The following is a 19,519-nucleotide window of genomic DNA, read 5'->3' on the forward strand; positions in this document are numbered from 1 at the left end:
CGGGACCGTCCGGTCGGTGCCCCTCAAATGCCTCAAATGTCAGGCATTTTGAGTTAGGGTTGCGTGTATTTTAAATGTACGTTCAGGGTTAAGAAGGTTAAAAACAAAACAATTTGTGTGTGCAGCAGCATTCGTGAGGGAGGGGGAGAGACAGAGAGAGCGAGAGAGTTGTGATAAACGCGCATGTGTCGTCAGGCTCTGCTTTTTATCGATAGATTTATCAGATTAAATTTTTTATTATCTATAGCAGGGGTGTCAAAAGTGTGCATTTTTGTATAACAAACAGTTCCGGGTGTACCAAGTTACCGGAGTGTGTTAGGTAAGGAGGAGGAGTGTTGTCCCTCCAGAGTTGCCGTAGGGCTGTGACGTAAGAGGTCTTTAAAGGCCTACTGAAATGATTTTTTTTTATTTAAACGGGGATAGCAGAGCCATTCTATGTGTCATACTTGATCATTTTGCGATATTGCCATATTTTTGCTGAAAGTATTTAGTATAGAACGCCGATAAAGTTCGCAACTTTTGGTCTCTGATGAAAAAAAACCTTGCCCCTACCGGAAGTAGCGTGACGTTGTCAGTTGTTCACTCCCTCATATTTTCCTATTGTTTTCAACGCAGCTAGAGCTATTCGGACCATTACCCCATTAATTTGAGCGAGGATGAAAGATTCGTGGACGAGGAACGTTAGAGTGACGGACTAGAATGCAGTGACCGTAACTTAGGTAGAAGCTGGCTCATTGGATTCCACACTCTCTCCTTTTTCTATTGTGGATCACGGATTTGTATTTTAAACCACCTCGGATACTATATCCTCTTGAAAATGAGAGTCGAGAACGCGAAATGGACATTCAGTGCCTTTTATCTCCACGACAATACATCGGCGAAACGCTTTAGCTACGAGCTAACGTGATAGCATCGTGCTTTAACTGCATATAGAAACAAAAAAAATAAACCCCTGACTGGAAGGATAGATAGAAAATCAACAATACTATTAAACCGTGGACATGTAAATACACGGTTAATGCTTTCCAGCCTGGTGAAGGTTAACAATGCTGTGCTAACGACGCCATTGAAGCCTACTTAGCAACCGGACCTCACAGAGCTATGCTAAAAACATTAGCTCTCCACCTACGCCAGCCAGCCTTCATCTGCTCATCAATACCCGTGCTCACCTGCGTTCCAGCGATCGACGGAAGGACGAAGGACTTCACCCGATGCGTTTGGTGGCCCGGGGACGTAGGAAGTCAAGGTGAGGTCGCCGGCTGCTAATACACCGATCCCACCTACAACTTTCTTCTTTGCAGCCTTCATTGTTCATTAAGCAAATTGCAAAAGATGTCCAGAATACTGTGGAATTATGAAATGAAAACAGAGCTTTTTGTATAGGATTCTACGGGGTACCATAACTTCCGTTTAACTGACTACGTCACGCGCATACGTCATCATACCGAGACGTTTCAGCCGGATATTTCCCGGGAAATTTAAAATTGCACTTTATAAATTAACCCGGCCGTATTGGCATGTGTTGCAATGTTAAGATTTCATCATTGATATATAAACTATCAGACTGCGTGGTCGGTAGTAGTGGGTTTCAGTAGGCCTTTAAGTGTGGGTTGTTGAAGGAGGTGTGGAAGATGACATTAAAGAAGTGGTGGAGACCAGACGTGCTCTCGTGACTCCCATTTATTATTTTATTATTATATTATATCAGTACACAGAATATGTGAACCCAGGACACTCGGCTACATTGGTAACATTTTCCTTGTTTTATTTGTCAAGTTGAAAGAACATGGCGCCAGTATGCTGTTTTTTTTCAATAAAATACTGGAAAGGATAGAAATGTAGTTTGTCTCTTTTATCCGAGTATTAATCGAAGTAATAATCAACAGATTAATCGATTATCAAATTAATCGTTAGTTGCAGCCCTAGTTGTCACGTGGGAGTCGCATATTTATGCGGGATCGTTCCTCCAATGCAACACGGACACTCCGGACAAAAACGTGAAGGTAAGAGATTATTTATTTAACATAAATCATAGGCAAACAGAAAACAAGCAAAAGAAAAGCGTGCCGAACGCACGGGAAGCTAAGGCTAACACTTAGCACAGAACTGAGACAACTAGGCACAGAGTCTAGAACAGGAGCAAGAATCAGGAATATTAAAACGTGACTGTTGCTTACCGCAAACAAGGAAGCCAGGACGAGTGAACAGAAAGGCAGGCTTAAATAGTGTCAGTTATGACAAACAGGTGCGCGTCGGGAACACAAGCGGCAGGTGAAAATAATAAGTAACCATGGTAAGAAACTGAAACAAGGAAGTGCAACCAGGAACTAAAGAAGTCCAAAACTAACAGAACATAACTAAACTAAGCATGATCCGGACCACGGATCATGACATGTGTGTATGTGCAAATGTATGGATGTGCGTATGTATGTATGATTGTACGTATGTATATGTGTGCGAATGTGTGTATGTGTGTTTGCGTATGTATGTATGTGTGTATGTACTGAATGTATGTACAGTATATTGCATACATTTAACTCTACAATAATGTTTTCAGTCGGTGTAAACTGCTGTGGGATTCTAACTATCTCAGGTTGCACCATACTTGCCAACCCTCCCTTATTTTCCGGGAGACTCCCGAAATTCAGCGCCTATCATGAAAACCTCCCGGGACAAATATTCTCCCGAAAATCTCCCGATTTTCAGCCGGAGCTGGAGGCCACGCCCCCTCCAACTCCATGCGGACCTGAGAGGACAGCCTTTTTTCACGTCCGCTTTCCCACGATATAAACAGCGTGCCTGCCCAATCACGTTATTCCATACGAGGCGTCCGGCATACCGCCGATGAGCATGGTGCAGATGGAGAAGATCTTCTCGGCGTCCGTGTTGGCGCACACGTTGCCAAAGCCGACGCTGGTCAGGCTGCTGAGGGTGAAGTAGAGGGCGGCGATGTACGAGCTGCGCACCGACGGGCCGCCGACCGTGTTGTTGACGTAGGGCATCTCCAGGCGTTTGCCCAGCTCATGGAGCCATCCTTGGGGAAGAGACGGGAGGACAACAGGGTGACAAGAACTAAATCATCCAGACCAGAGATAAATTGTATTATTATGTTTATCTTACCTAAAAATAAATATATTTATTAATTAAAAAATAAATAAATAAATACAATTTTACTATATTTTGCTAAAAACATCAAAATTAATTGTATTTTTATTTGGATTTTTTCTGACTCATTACATCCAGCCATAGAATTATACATTAAAATAAACATATTTGAAATAATTAATTTTAAATGATCATAATAATTCATTTGAAATTACCATATTTAATTATTAAGATAATTGCTTGTTTATCAACAACTTTAGCATTTTATTCATTACATTTTGAAGCTCTCAGAAGCCAAGTTATGTTATATTCCCCGCCCCCAACCATGCAGACCAAGCGCCGTAGCGATCCTAGACAATGTAGGACAAGTCTGGCCCCCGGAAGTCTGGCCAGGTTAAGGAAAAGCCTGTATTCACGTTGGTGAACCAGTTCGCCCGTTTGTGCTCCAGCCAGCGACAATTCATGCCGACACAAGCAGTCAAATCAATTTGAGCGCTGCTGCGTCTTGTCGCTTGTTGCCGACGGCCAGCAGTGACCCCAGGCCTCAGGGACGCCCGTCTGGGGCGGTGAGCACCATAGAGGGTCCCACCAAAGTGTGTCTTGCTCATGTTTGTGGATTAGACGATTTCATATCCATTATCTACAGAAAGTATTCACACCGCCTCACTTTTTGCACATTTTATTATGTAACAGCCTTATTCCAAAATGGAATAAATCAATTTTGTCCTCAAAATTCTACACACAATACCCCATAATGACATTGTGATACGTTTTTTTTTTTTTTTGCAAATTGATAAAAAAAAAAAAAAACTCATGCACATAAGTATTCACAGCCTTTGCTCAATACTTTGTTGATGCACCTTTGGCAAAAATTACAACCTCAAGTATTTTTTAATACAATGCCACAAGCTTGGCACACCTATCGTTGGGCAGTTTCTCTCATTCCTCTTTGCATCACCCCTCAAGCTCCATCAGGTTAGATAGGAAGTAGGGGTGTCAAAAAATAAAATTCAAATTAATTGCGATACTTTTGTACAACCAACCAATCAATAAATCAATTAAAGTGACCGGTGCAATGGATGCAGAGTGGATAGGGTTAAAAACGTATTTAATCCGATACTTTATCGATTAAAAAAAATAAAAAATCGATAAAAACATTTATTTTTTATTTTTTATTAAATCTGTCCACTGGCCACTAAAGCTGTTTGTTGAATACAAAACATTATGGCTGTTGGTGAAGAAAAATCCATAAATTATCCACACCGACACAGAGTTCAAAGCGCAGGAAATAAGTAGCGGCTTATAGGCCAAAAAATACGGTAATCACAGAAAATTACTTGCTTCCGAATTGGACATCCGACCCTGCAGTGTGAACGTAGCCTTAGTCTAGGCAGAGAGGTGACCAAGAAACCATTTCACATTGTCATTATGGGGTAATGATTGTAGAATTTTGAGGACAAAAATGAATGTATTGCATTTTGGAATAAGGCGGCGATATAACAAAAATGTGGAAAAAGTGAAGCACTGAATACGTTCCACTATAAATATCCATCCATCCATCCATCTTCTTCCGCTTATCCGAGGTCGGGTCGCGGGGGCAGCAGCCTAAGCAGGGAAGCCCAGACTTCCCTCTCCCCAGCCACTTCGTCCAGCTCTTCCCGGGGGATCCCGAGGCGTTCCCAGGCCAGCCGGGAGACATAGTCTTCCCAATGTGTCCTGGGTCTTCCCCGTGGCCTCCTACCGGTCGGACGTGCCCTAAACACCTCCCTAGGGAGGCGTTCCTGACCAGATGCCCGGACCACCTCATTTGGCTCCTCTCGATGTGGAGGAGCAGCGGCTTTACTTTGAGCTCCTCCCGGATGGCAGAGCTTCTCACCCTATCTCTAAGGGAGAGCCCCGCCACCCGGCGGAGGAAACTCATTTCGGCCGCTTGTACCCGTGATCTTGTCCTTTCGGTCATAACCCAAAGCTCATGACCATAGGTGAGGATGGGAACGTAGATCGACCGGTAAATTGAGAGCTTTGCCTTCCGGCTCAGCTCCTTCTTCACCACAACGGATCGATACAGCGTCCGCATTACTGAAGACGCCGCACCGATCCGCCTGACGATCTCACGATCCACTCTTCCCTCACTCGTGAACAAGACTCCAAGGTACTTGAACTCCTCCACTTGGGGCAGGGTCTCCTCCGCAACCCGGAGATGGCACTCCACCCTTTTCCGGGCGAGAACCATGGACTCAGACTTGGAGGTGCTGATTCTCATCCCAATCGCTTCACACTCGGCTGTGAACCGATCCAGTGAGAGCTGAAGATCCTGGCCAGATGAAGCCATCAGGACCACATCATCTGCAAAAACCAGATCCCCTCAACGCCCTGACTGCGCCTAGAAATTCTGTCCATAAAAGTTATGAACAGAATCGGTGACAAAGGGCAGCATTGGCGGAGTCCAACCCTCACTGGAAACGTGTCCGACTTACTACCGGCAATGCGGACCAAGCTCTGACACTGATCATACAGGGAGCGGACCGCCACAATCAGACAGTCCGATACTCCATACTCTCTGAGCACTCCCCACAGGACTTCCCGAGGGACACTGTCGATTGCCTTCTCCAAGTCCACAAAGCACATGTAGACTGGTTGGGCAAACTCCAAAGCACCCTCAAGGACCCTGCCGAGAGTATAGAGCTGGTCCACAGTTCCACGACCAGGACGAAAACCATACTGTTCCTCCTGAATCCGAGGTTCGACTATCCGGCGTAGCCTCCTCTCCAATACACCTGAATAGACCTTACCGGGAAGGCTGAGGAGTGTGATCCCACGATAGTTGGAACACACCCTCCGGTTCCCCTTCTTAAAGAGAGGAACCACCACCCCGGTCTGCCAATCCAGAGGTACCACCCACGATGTCCACGCGATGCTGCAGAGTCTTGTCAACCAAGACAGCCCCACAGCATCCAGAGCCTTAAGGAACTCCGGGCGGATCTCATCCACCCCCGGGGCCTTGCCACCGAGGAGCTTTTTAACTACCTCAGCAACCTCAGCCCCAGAAATAAGAGAGCCCACCACAGATTCCCCAGGCACTGCTTCCTTATAGGAAGACGTGTTGGTGGGATTGAGGAGGTCTTCGAAGTATTCCCTCCACCGATCCACAACATCCGCAGTCGAGGTCAGCAGAACACCATCCTCACCATACACGGTGTTGATAGTGCACTGCTTCCCCTTCCTGAGGCGGTGGATGGTGGTCCAGAATCGCTTCGAAGCCGCCCGGAAGTCGTTTTCCATGGCTTCCCCGAACTTCTCCCATTTTCCGAGTTTTTGCCTCCGCGACCGCTGAAGCCGCACACCGCTTGGCCTGCCGGTACCTGTCCGCTGCATCAGGAGTCCCATGAGCCAAAGAACCCGATAGGACTCCTTCTTCAGCTTGACAGCATCCCTCACCGCCGGTGTCCACCAACGGGTTTTAGGATTACCGCCACGACAGGCACCAACTACCTTGCGGCCACAGCTCCAATCAACCGCCGCGACAATAGAGGCGCGGAACATGGTCCATTCGGACTCAATGTCCGGCACCTCCCTCGTGACATGTTCAAAGTTCTTCCGGAGGTGGGAATTTAAACTCTCTCTGACAGGAGACTCTGACAGATGTTCCCAGCAAACCCTCACAATGCGTTTGGGCCTCCCAGGTCTGCCCGGCATCCTCCCCCACCATCGCAGCCAACTCACCACCAGGTGGTGATCGGTAGAAAGCTCCGCCTCTCTCTTCACCCGAGTGTACAAAACATGAGGCCGCAAATCCGATGACACAACTACAAAGTCGATCATGGAACTGCGGCCTAGGGTGTCCTGGTGCCAAGTTCACATATGGACACCCTTATGCTTGAACATGGTGTTCGTTATGGACAATCTGTGACGGGCACAAAAGTTCAATAACAAAACACCGCTCGGGTTCAGATCCGGTCGGCCATTCTTCCCAATCACGCCTCTCCAGGTTTCACTGTCGCTGCCAACATGAGCGTTGAAGTCCCCCAGTAGAACGAGGGAATCACCCGGGGCAGCACTCTCAAGTACTCCCTCGAGTGAGTCCAAAAAGGCTGGGTACTCTGAGCTGTGGTTTGGCGCGTAAGTGCAAACCACAGTCAGGACCCGTTCCCCCACCCGAAGGCGGAGGGAAGCTACCCTCTCGTCCACCGGGTTGAACTCCAACATGCAGGCTCTGAGCCGGGGGGCAACAAGAATTGCCACCCCAGCCCGTCGCCTCTCACTGCCGGCAACGCCAGAGTGGAAGAGAGTCCAGCCCCTCTCGAGAGAAATGGTTCCAGAGCCCTTGCTGTGCGTCGAAGTGAGTCCGACTATATCTAGCCAGAACTTCTCCACCTCGCGCACTAGCTCAGGCTCCTTCCCCCCCAGCGAGGTGACGTTCCACGTCCCAAGAGCTAGCTTCTGTAGCCGAGGATCGGACCGCCAAGTGCCCTGCCTTTGGCTGCCGCCCAGCTCACATCGCACCCGACCTCTATGACCCTTGCTATGGGTGGTGAGCCCATTGGAGGGGGGGGACCCACGTTGCCTCTTCAGGCTGTGCCCGGCCGGGCCCCATGGGGACAGGCCCGGCCACCAGGCGCTCGCCATCGTGCCCCATCTCCGGGCCTGGCTCCAGAGGGGGGCCCCGGTGACCCGCGTCCGGGCGAGGGAAATCTGGGTCCTTTGTTTTTATTTTTCATGGAGGTCTTCGAGCTGCTCTTTGTCTGATCCCTCACCTAGGACCACTATAAATATTATTTTTTTATTTTATTTTTGCGTATCATTTACATTTAATGATGTTAAAAACCAAATAAAAGAGGAAGTCGATGAGTGGTTGGGAGGCAGTTGACAGGTTTATGTACACACTCACTGCAGACGGATGATCCAGGAAATCAATGTAGGACTGATGAAATGGTATCTACAGTGGCTCAATGATAATACAAAAAAAAAACCTTGGCCTTTAAATCTGGTACTTTAGCAAACAATCTTTAATTAATGAACCATCCATCAAGGCTACATTCAATCTACTAATAACAGTTTCAATCAATCAATCATTTAATCAATCAATCAAACGATTGGTGGCTGTCTGGTGGCTAGTTGGACACAAAAAGCTGTGTTTCCTCAGTAAAAGCACATATGTTCCATTCTAAAACCTCACAGCATTCCAACAAATGTGCCATGTCATCATTATTGTGTTGTACGAATGACAACTTGTGGATGCACATGTTATTGATGTACGATCTACCGTACAGTGGAGATGCATTTAATAGTTCTGCCTGTCACTACGCATCGCTGACGTTGATAAACAAAACCAAGATCCTTTATTAGTTGTCGATAAATCATAATTTTTGGACCAATCAAGTGCAATTGGATAATGATTTCCAATGGTACCCTGGTTTGCTGTGGCACAGTGGTTAGGAATGACTGAGCTTGCTTGAATTCTCGTCAAAGCATGGCATTTTGTCCGAGCTTATTCCGTGCTTCAATTGAATAAACTTATTTTTCCTCCAGTTATGACTGCAGCAGTTAGTGGTTTGCCGCTACTGCGCCTCAGGGCCTCTGCGGTTTCATCACTCTGTCATCGATATGCCCTCAGCTCAAACACCCAAAATAGGCCAAAGCCAATTTCCCGTGTTCTCAGGTCTTTTCATGTCAGACAATCTCCACCCATTGTCACATTATCTCCCACATCTATTGTTTTTATTGTTCAGCTGTCCCTTTCTTTGCAGAGAAAGAAAGAGGCAAGTACAGTTTTTTTAATTTATTTGTATTTTTTAGCTGCTTTCACGTGACGTACGGCGACTCTGAGTGCCTTGAAAGTTGCCTAAAAAAAGTAAACGGATTATGATTAATATTATAACTAGACCAGTGGTGTCCAAATCACGGCTCGTGGGCCGAGTGCGACCTGCCAGCGTTAAAAATTTGACCCGCGAAACCTCACGAGTTCAATAAGCATCACATCGTGGAGTGCTCTCAAATGGAATTTAAATAGTCTCTGAATGCTACATATTAGCCATCTTGTGCATAATGTGAGAAATTCAGATCAATGACCCTTAATTATATACTTAGATATCATAGCACAGCATCTACTTATATGACACAATCCAAACAACCTTTGTTAGTCATATATACATACATATATATATGTATGTAAGTATGTATGTATGTATGTATATATTAAGGGTGTAACGGTACGTGTATTTGTATTGAACCGTTTCGGTACGGGGGGTTCGGTTCGGAGGTGTACCGAACGAGTTTCCACACGGACATATTAAGTAGCGCACCGCACGTTGTGTAAACAATGCACAACGTGGACGGCATCTAGCAGCGACCGGGCTACAACAACATGTAAAAGCCAGAGCTGGAAGACCCTCCTGCCTCGTTAAGATCTCCCGTTTGGGAACACTTTTGCTTCGCGGTGCGATAAAACAATGGAGGACGAGAGGCGGACAAAGCAAAAGCGGTTTGCCGACATTGTTCAGCAGCGGTAGAGTATGCTTCTGGCAACACGTCAAAAATGCTAACCCATTTTGAAGCGGCACCACCCCCAAGTGAACATCTCTTAAACGAAGAGAAAGACGGAGCCTCTCGTCTGCGAGTCAGACAGGGCTAAAGCAATAACACATGTTTTTATAGCAGCTAATTTAAGACCGTATTGCATTAAAAACTAGATTTTGTACCACTTCTATGGTGGAAGAACAATGAGCCCATATATCCTCTTACTGCCAAGTTAGCCAGGCACTACCTCGCCATACCTGCTACCTCTGTGCCATTGTAACTGCAAGCAGGTCTGCTCTTTCTGCAGAAAATGTGGATAAACTGATTTTTCTGGCAAAAAACATGAAGATTGAGTGAAAGTCACCAGGGTTAAAGGCTGGCCGGGGGAAAAGAAAAATTAATCTGAGGCTGAGTTGACTTGAAACTGTTTAATGTTGCACTTTTGTATGTAGAAGAAAAGTTTTGTCATTTTATTTAATCTGAGCAACAACTTGAGGCAGTTTAATGTTGATTAACGTGGACCCCGACTTAAACAAGTTGAAAAACTTATTGCGGTTACCATTTAGTGGTAAATAAATAACCAAAACATGTATATTTTGTTGTTTTCTTACTGTACCGAAAATGAACCGAACTGTGACCTCTAAACCGAGGTACGTACCTAACCGAAATTTTTGTGTACTGTTACACCCTTAGTATATATGTATGTGTATATATATGTATGTCTGTGTATATATATGTACGTATGTATATATATATATATATGTATATATGTATATGTATATATATATATATATATATGTATGTATGTATATATATATATGTATGTATATATATATATATATGTATGTATATATATATATATATGTATGTATATATATATATATATGTATGTATATATATATATATATGTATGTATATATATATATATATATATATATATATATATATATATATATGTATGTATGTCTATATGTATGTATGTTTATATATATGTATGTATGTCTATATGTATGTATGTTTATATATATGTATGTATATATGTATGTATGTATGTACATATATATATATATATATATATATATATATATATATATATATATATATATATATATATGTATATGTATGTATTTATGTATATATATATATATATATATATACACACATATATATATATATATATATATATATATATATATATATATATATATATATATATATATATATATATATATATATATATATATATATATATATATATATATATATATATATATATATATATGTCTTACTTGCTGAGGCGGTCCATCGTAGTCGAAGATGACGTAGCTTCCATTTTGTTGCTCTGGTCGGTGGCTATCGTTGCTGGCGACGATGCCACTCCATATGACTATGAAGTCCGATCCTGGAACCACACATCCTGCCACAGTGGGGACATGTCAGGCCTGGATCAGGGGGCTGGGATGGTTCTGGAACTGCAGGGTGGTGTCTTCGCCTCCGCTGATCCTTCCGGTGTTGGTTCCGACACTCCTCCAGATACATGACCCCGTCATGGCACAGCAAACGCCACAGCGATCGATTGGCTGCAGCTGTCTCAAGTTCGTGGGGTTTGATGTTGCACCTCTTCAATATCCCTTTCAGTTGGTCTTTGTACCGCAGCTTTTGTCCTCCGGGCTTTCTGCTGGCTGAAAGGAGCTGACCATAAAGCATCTGACGAGGCAATCGGTGTCCTGGCATCCGGATGGTGTGACCAACCCACCGGAGTTGTCGCTGTGCCAGGGTGGCCTCTATGCTTATGGACTCAGTGCGCTGTAAGATGTCCGTATGAGGAACTCGGTCCTGCCATGTGATGTTAAGAATGCGTTGGAGACATCTGATGTTAAATGCATCAAGGCAGCGGATGTGTCTGCGGTATATTTTCCAGGCTTCTGACCCATACAGCATAGTTGAGACACACACCGCCCTGTAGACTGACACTTTCGTTGAGGTTCGAAGGTGGTTGTTTTCAAACACCCGGGAGCGCAGTCTTCCAAAGGCAGAGGAGGCTGAGTTGATATGAGCCTGGATGTCATCATTGATCTGGCATGTTGGGGTCAGAGTACTGCCGAGGTAGCAAAACTGCTCAACGAGCTTGAGGGGTGTGCCGCTGATGGTAAAGACAGGGGGTGTAGGGGATGGGGACTTCTCCTGGATGAGAACCTCTGTTTTCTGGATGTTGATCACCAGACCTAGTGAGCGGTAGACTGATGACATGGTGTCTAGTGCATGCTGCATGGCATCAGGAGTGTGGGCGAGGAGTGCGCAGTCGTCTGCATATTACAGCTCCTGGATGTTGGTGCCTGCCATCTTCGTCTTTGCCTGTAGGCGCCGGATGTTGAATAGGCTCCCATCCAGGCGAAACTTGATGGAGACACCACTATCCTTCGTGATGGACTGGCGGAATAGGAGTGTGGCTGCTGCCAGGAAAAGATTGAAGATCGCTGGGGCCAGTACACACCCCTGCTTCACCCCTACTTTCACGGGGAAAGAGGGGGACTGTTCACTGCCTACAAGTACACAGGCCTGCATACCATTGTGAAACTGTTTTAGGATGCTGAGAAACTTGGGGGGGGACACCAAACTTCCTGAGGATGCTCCAGAGCAAATCACGGTCAACTGTGTCAAAGGCCTTGGTGAGGTCAATAAAGGTAATGTAGAGGTCCTTGTTTTGTTCCCTGCATTTCTCCTGGATTTGACGGGCAGCGAAGATCATGTCTAGTGTACTTTGGTTCTTTCTGAAGCCACACTGTGTCCCTGGGAGGATGCCCTCTGTTAGAAATGAAAGGCGAGAAAGCATAATTTTCACAAGTACCTTGCCGGCCACTGACAGAAGGGAGATGCCACGACTATTTCCACAAGATGATTTATCTCCTTTCTTCTTGTAGATAGTGACGATGTTGCTGTCTTTCCATTCTTGAGGCAGGGCCTCCCTGTGCCAGATGGCTAGTATGAAGTGAAACAGCTTCTGCGTCAGTAGATAGCCTCCCTTCTTTAGTATCTCAGCCGGAATTCCGTCAGGGCCAGGGCTTTTGTTGTTTTTGAGGCTCCTGATTGCAGTAAGGACCTCACTGAACATGGGAGGATCATCAAGGAAGGGAGAAGGCGGGAGATCTGGGAGTGCATTGAGCACTAATGGATCAGAGGGGTTTATTTTATTGAGCAGTGAGTCGAAGTGCTCAGCCCAACGCTCAAGAATTTGTTGTTTATCCTTGAATAACACGTGTCCGTCTGCGGATCTTACTGGAGCGATGCTTCGCTTTTGTGGGCCATAGATGGATTTTGCAGCAGCGTAGAATGTGTAGGTATTATTAGCATCTGCATATCCCTGGATCTCCTGGGCTTTTTTGAGCCACCACTCATTTTCCATGAGCCGCAGTTGTTTCTGTGTCTCAGCTCTGGTTGTTTTATAATGGTGGAGGAGTGATGGAGAGTGAGGGTTGGCGAGCAGGGCAGCATGGGCTTTGCGCTTGGCGTCCAGCAGCTCCTGTATTTCTACCGAGCTGTTGTCGAACCAGTCTTGATGGTGCTTCTGAGTAAAGCCGATGGTTTCAGAGGCAGCTTGATGTAATGTTGACCTTAGTTTTGCCCACTCACTGTCCATGTCACAGGTGGTGCCGTAATCCTCCAAAGTGGAAAGCCCCGTAGCCAGCTTGCTGCGGTAGTGAGATGTACACTCTGGAGAATCCAGGGCCATGCAGTTCAGTCGCTTTCTTGGCTGCTATTTCTTGTGCGGGGGTTTTGTGCGGGGGTCGGATTTTCATCCTCAGCTTGGATTTGATCAGCTGGTGGTCACTGCTACACTACATTGAGCAAGGCAATTATGCAGTCCCGCGCGCTGCTCTTCGACTGTCAGATCACGTGATGGTGCACTTAATCCCTTCATACAGACAGAGACTGAAACTGGCTAAACCTGTATGAGGACCATTAAGTGTTCCCCTCCGAGTCTGTGGACGAGTTGCGTGCTTGTTGGGAGACGATAGACTGGGAGGCAATTGGAGCGGCCACGGACAATCTGGACGAGTATACGGACACTGTGACCTCATACATACAGTTCAATGAGGCGCGCATCATTCCAACGCGCACCAGGGTTTGTTATAACAACGACAAGCCCTGGTTCACACCCAAGCTCCGACAGCTGCGCAAGAAGAAGGAGGCTGCGTGGAGAAGCGGGGACCGGAGTACATACAGAGAAGCGAAGTACCACTTCAATAGGGAAGTGGAGAAAGCTACATCTGTGTACTCCAACCGTCTACAGGAACAGTTCCGCTCCAATGATTCTGCGGCCGTTTGGAGAGGTCTAAGGGCCCTTACGAACTATAAGCCCAAAACCCCCCAGGCCCTGAATGACCGGACTCTCGCTCAGGGCCTCAACACACATTACTGTTGTCATGAACGGCCTTCAGCTCATCAAAGCCCTGCTCCCCCCACCATCACCCTCCCCACCAATGCCAGCACTCTATTAAAGGAGTTAAAGGACTCAAAGGACTCCAAGGACATCACAGGACTCCAAGAACATCATAGGACTGTAGAGGCCCTCTCCATCCGAGAAGAGGATGTAGGCCGGCAGTTCTTGAAGCTGAATACGCGGAAGGCCCCCGGGCCCACTGCAGTTCGCCTATAGAGCCAACAGGTCTGTGGATGATTAAGATTAAAGATTAAAGTACCAATGATTGTCACACACACACTAGATGTGGTGAAATTTGTCCTCTGCATTTGACCCATCCCCTTGGGGAGCAGTGGGCAGCAGCGGCGCCGCGCCCGGGAATCATTTTGGTGATTTAACCCCCAACTCCAACCCTTGATGCTGAGTGCCAAGCAGTGCAGTGAACCTGGCCCTCCACTTCATCCTGGAGCATCTGGACTCCCCAGGAACCTACGCTAGGATCCTGTTTGTGGACTTCAGCTCTGCCTTCAACACCATCCTCCCTGGACTGCTACGAGACAAGCTCTACCAGCTCAGCGTGCCCGACTCCCTCTGCAGTTGGATCAATGACTTCCTGACAGACCGAAGACAGCACGTGCGGCTGGGGAAGATTGTCTCAGACAGTCGAACCACGAACACTGGTACTCCTTAGGGCTGTGTACTCTCCCCCTGGCTCTTCTCCCTGTATACAAACTGCTGCACCTCCAGTCACCAATCCGTAAAACTGCTCAAGTTTGCGGATGACACCGCCCTCATCGGGCTCATCTCGGATGGCGATGAGTCAGCCTACAGGAGAGAGGTGGACCGGCTGACGTCCTGGTGCAGCCTCAACAACCTGGAGCTGAACGCCCAGAAAACAGTGGAGATGATCATGGACTTCAGGAAAGTCACAGCCCCACCATCCCCCCTCACCCTGATTGACTCTTCCACCCCCGTCCCCATTGTGGACTCCTTCCGTTTCTTGGGCACCACCATCACCCAAGACCTCAAGTAGGAGCCGACCATCAGCTCCCTCATCAAGAAGGCGCAGCAGAGGATGTACTTCCTGCGGCAGCTGAGGAAACTTAAGGTGCCGACCGAGATGCTGGTGAAGTTTTACTCAGCCATCATAGAGTCCATCATGACCTCCTCCATCACAGTGTGGTTCCCCGGCGCCACAGTCCAGGATAAGCATAGACCACAGCGCATCGTACGTGCTGCTGAGAAGGTGATTGGCTGCAACTCCCATCCCTCCAGGACTTGTTCTCCTCCAGGACCAGGAGGCGTGTGGGTCGGATCAAGGCTGACTCTTCTCACCATTTTCGAACGTATATGATATTATCTTATCTTGGTTACCATGGAAACGTGACTGCGACATGCATGCATATTTGAGGATGATAATGTTGTTATTGCGAGTCAAGTAAAGTTTGGTAAATCATTTAATACTTTTATTTTTTCATCGTGTACACAGTTTCGTAATATTTAGTTTTTGTTTGGGCGGTATAGCTCGGTTGGTAGAGCGGCCGTGCCAGCAACTTGAGGGTTGCAGGTTCGATCCCCGCTTCCGCCATCCTAGTCACTGCCGTTGTGTCCTTGGGCAAGACACTTTACCCACCTGCTCCCAGTGCCACCCACACTGGTTTGAATGTAACTTAGATATTGGGTTTCACTATGTAAAGCGCTTTGAGTCACTTGAGAAAAAGCGCTATATAAATGTAATTCACTTCACTTTACTTTGTATACAGTATACATTTTTAAATATGTAATATTGATTGGAAACACTAAAAATGGGCTAAAGCAAAGCCAATATCTACAGTAAGAACTAGGGAATTTATGCTCCCGATTCCGATACCAATCGTTCATGAGTGAGATTGATACGAATACCGATCAAATGTACTACTGACTGTAAATATTTCTATTCATATATGGTGAGTACTATTGACAGTTTAAAAATGTCAGCACAATATTTAAACTACAGTACATAAATAGCTCCGAGACGGAATCGGATTTTGTGATCGGCATTAAAAAGGAATTAATTGGCAATGGCGTTCACATACTTTTTTAATGAAAATCCGCCAATACTGGATCCTTGGCCGATCAATGTGCACATCCCTAGTATGTAGTAATACACCCTTGAGAATAAAATATGTATCCAATGATGTAAATTGGTTGAATAGCTACAGTTGCACGTACTGTATATAAACTTTTAATATTGCAAATTAATTCAATTGAGTGTTGTTGGATTTTTTTCAGTTTTCTTTTTTGATCACTTTTTTTTAATTAACAAATATAATTTCTGCAATTTAAAATGACAAAATGTATGCATGTTGGCTATGTATGAAAGTCTTCTGATCATGCAAATTTGGAATGTTATGCCTTGGTGGAGGTCTTCTTTGACCACCCGAGTGCCCCCAGCTGTTATTAAACTGAATTTAAAATATTTTAAAAAATAACATTTTACTAAAAACATCTCTGTAGTTCCCATTTTAATCTTTGTTGCTGTGTAACATGCTTTTTGTTAGTAGTATATTTTTTTAAACCACATTTTAATTGTCTTGCTTATTTCTTCTTCCATTTGTAGCCCTTTGGGATTCTAGAACTATAAAGTGCATTATAAGTAAAATGCATTATTATTTTTAATAATACTATTATTTGACGAATTCCATTCCATTCTAGTGTTGACTTCTCTTAGCTGTGATGTGATGTCGTCTGTCAGAAATGTCTTGATTGTTAATTCTCCGCCATATTCGGTCTGTTTTTGTCTTCTGGATGCCAAACACGCTTTGGGCTCATCGTTTTTATTTTTTGTTATTTAGAGAACCACTACCTTAATCCTTTGGAAGAAAGGCTGATGGGAGTGGGGCAACAAGAAGCCAAACACACACAAAAAACACAACTAAAAGCTGTTTGACATATGAACTAAAATGAAACAATTAACCCGTTAATGTCATGATGTGTTGCTACGGGTGACCACCTCAACCTGACATCGTCACGTTTGTTCAATAAATTAAAGTACTGTAGCTTTAATAATTAGAGCTGTCACAGCTGTCATCTTGCATTTTGCTTTGGCAAATAAATATGCAGATTCACGTCTGTAGTTTAAGTGCATTCAACCTTGTCACGCGGCAACATGCATGCGACCTTAAGGACCATGTGTCAAGTATAAACCTCACTCTGGGGTTTTGATGCGGGTTGACTGAGGAGGAAGCAGGTTTTCTATTAGCTGCAGACACTCGGTTGGTCAATGGAAGAGTACTACGTTGCTGGAGATGTTCCGATATTCTACATCAGCAGTATTCAATTATAGTTCAAATAGGTACAGATCCAGAACATTTCTTCATGCCAAGGTCCGGAGCCTCGGGTGAGAAAAACAGCATTAATAGCTGTGACACCACCCAGAGTAGGTTTCAAAGATGGCTGCTCTGGATATAAACAATGATATGCGCTTTCGGAATATTCGTTATTAGTACTTCTGATTCGTTTTTGTTGCACTAAATCAGCCTATATGAAGTATTGTTGAATATTTATATATGGCAACGTTACTTTACCGTGAAATACATCTATTTCATGTGCTATATACAGTATGTTCTACATCGCTCGTAATAGCGTCTGTTTCCCCTTCATCCACCGTTTTTGTAGATTGCCGAAAGAGTGCGTTTTTTCCCATAAGTTGTTTTTTTATGTTCAGACAGGCAAGCACAAAAATAGTTTTCTTGAATGTAGCCATCTTGATTTCCGACCTTGTAAGAAGAACACTCCCAACTTGGCTGTGACGTCTGAGGTAAATGGAACGCAGCACGAGCAGTAGCCCTTGCGTTTCTAAATGTCGACTTTTTCCCGCGAAGCCATCATTCTTGTATGTGACCGATTTGAAAGAAAGCAGTTTGGGCTTAGAGTGGGGGTAGGCAACCTGCGGCTCTAGGCCTAGTGGCTCCCTGGAGCTTTTTCAAAAATGAAAACGGAAAAAAGATGGGGGGGAATATATATATATATTTTTAATATGTTTTCTGTAGGAGGACAAACATGACACAAACCTTCCTAATTGTTAGAAAGCCCACTGTTTATGTTAAACATGCTCCACTGATGAGAATATTGTTTTGTCCTACTAATTTTGACGGTCCTTGAACTCACCGTAGTTTGTTTACATGTATAACTTTCTCCAATGCTGCCACAGAAAGACATGTTTTATGCCACACCTTCTTTGTCTCATTTTGTCCACAAAACGTTTTATACTGTGCGTGAATGCACAAACGTAAGCTTTGTCAGTGCATGACTGCAAGCTAATTGATGCTAACATGCTATTTAGGCTAGCATAATTACACCTCGTTTGTAGGTATATTTGTGCTCATTTAATTACCTTTACTTATGTCCTCTGCGTATTTAATGTACTGTATATTTGCATGTTTCATGACACATTATCTGTATGTCATATTGGCTGCATTTCTGATAGTTGTTTGTGCGCCACAGCAAACGCTAGCCAGCGTGCAAAGATTGTAATAAATCCATTAGAAGACATTCTAAGCCAGTAATTTCCAAGAGTTATCTCACCCTCTGAGAAGCTTCTGTTTTACTAATGTTTTTCAATGTTGTAAAAATTTCATCATTTCTGTCAACGAAGATTAGCGTCAGCCTGCGACACGGTCATTTTTATAGTAGGCTAATATAGCTAATATAGACACTTACATCATGTTTTGCCTGCATCATGAGACTTGTATAAGGCTTTTAATTTTTTTGCGGCTCCAGACAAATTAGTTTTTTGTATTGTTGGTCCAATATGGCTATTTAATAATAATAATAATACCTGGGATTTATATAGCGCTTTTCTAAGTACCCAAAGTCGCTTTACATGTTAAAAACCCATCATTCATTCACACCTGGTGGTGGTAAGCTACTTTTGTAGCCACAGCTGCCCTGGGGTAGACTGACATTTTGGGTTGAAAAAGTCCACACCGGGATTTTGCTATTCTCCGAAGAAACAGAAATGGAATTGATCCTGTCGAGTTGTGTTTTGGTCGGCAACTATACCGAGGGAACACGCAGTGGGTGTGACCATGAAGACGAGTAAAAGTGAAGCGACAGGATGAACCTCCATGGATGACAAAGCTCAACAGCAATGATTCCAATAGACCTGAATAGAGAGATTTATGAGAGCGTGTCTGTAGGCCTTCTTTCCGAATAAATGGGCCAAGTGTTGTATGAAGCAGTAGCAGACTTCCTGTGCCAGCTGACAAACAACAGCGCTCTGAAACACTCACAGCTCGAGCGAATACGATTAACTCTGCCTTTGTGTGTGTGTGTGTGTGTGTGTGTGTGTGTGTGTGTGTGTGTGTGTGTGTGTGTGTGTGTGTGTGTGTGTGTGTGTGAGAGTGTGTGTTGGCCATTGCGCAAGTATTTACATTAGGGAAATGTGCTCTCTGGTTATCACCAGTCTGTTGTTTTGAAGGTTGAACCATTGAACCA

The 19,519-nt window shown here is 44.9% G+C and overlaps 2 protein-coding genes across 2 annotated transcripts in view; one reads left to right on the forward strand and one right to left on the reverse strand.

The window, feature by feature from the left end:
- The window catches only part of kif21b (kinesin family member 21B), a 403,877-nt gene that overhangs the window by 59,125 nt on the left and 325,233 nt on the right, over positions 1-19,519 (forward strand). The gene's annotated exons all lie outside the window — the stretch shown is intronic.
- On the reverse strand, positions 1,615-13,879 carry LOC133631659 (uncharacterized). The gene is made up of 2 exons (XM_062023936.1): positions 10,911-13,879; positions 1,615-3,034 (listed from the first exon to the last, which is right to left on the reverse strand). Exon 1 carries the CDS (start codon positions 13,349-13,351, stop codon positions 12,158-12,160), a length of 1,194 nt encoding a protein of 397 aa, XP_061879920.1. The 5' UTR covers positions 13,352-13,879; the 3' UTR covers positions 1,615-3,034; positions 10,911-12,157.

This window comes from Entelurus aequoreus, linkage group LG01 (assembly GCF_033978785.1).
Source record: "Entelurus aequoreus isolate RoL-2023_Sb linkage group LG01, RoL_Eaeq_v1.1, whole genome shotgun sequence".
NCBI lineage: Eukaryota > Metazoa > Chordata > Actinopteri > Syngnathiformes > Syngnathidae > Entelurus > Entelurus aequoreus.

What these genes read in the sequence shown, in the direction of transcription:
- LOC133631659 (XM_062023936.1), bottom strand. Translation starts at nt 13,351, where the DNA reads ATGGCCCTGGATTCTCCAGAGTGTACATCTCACTACCGCAGCAAGCTG.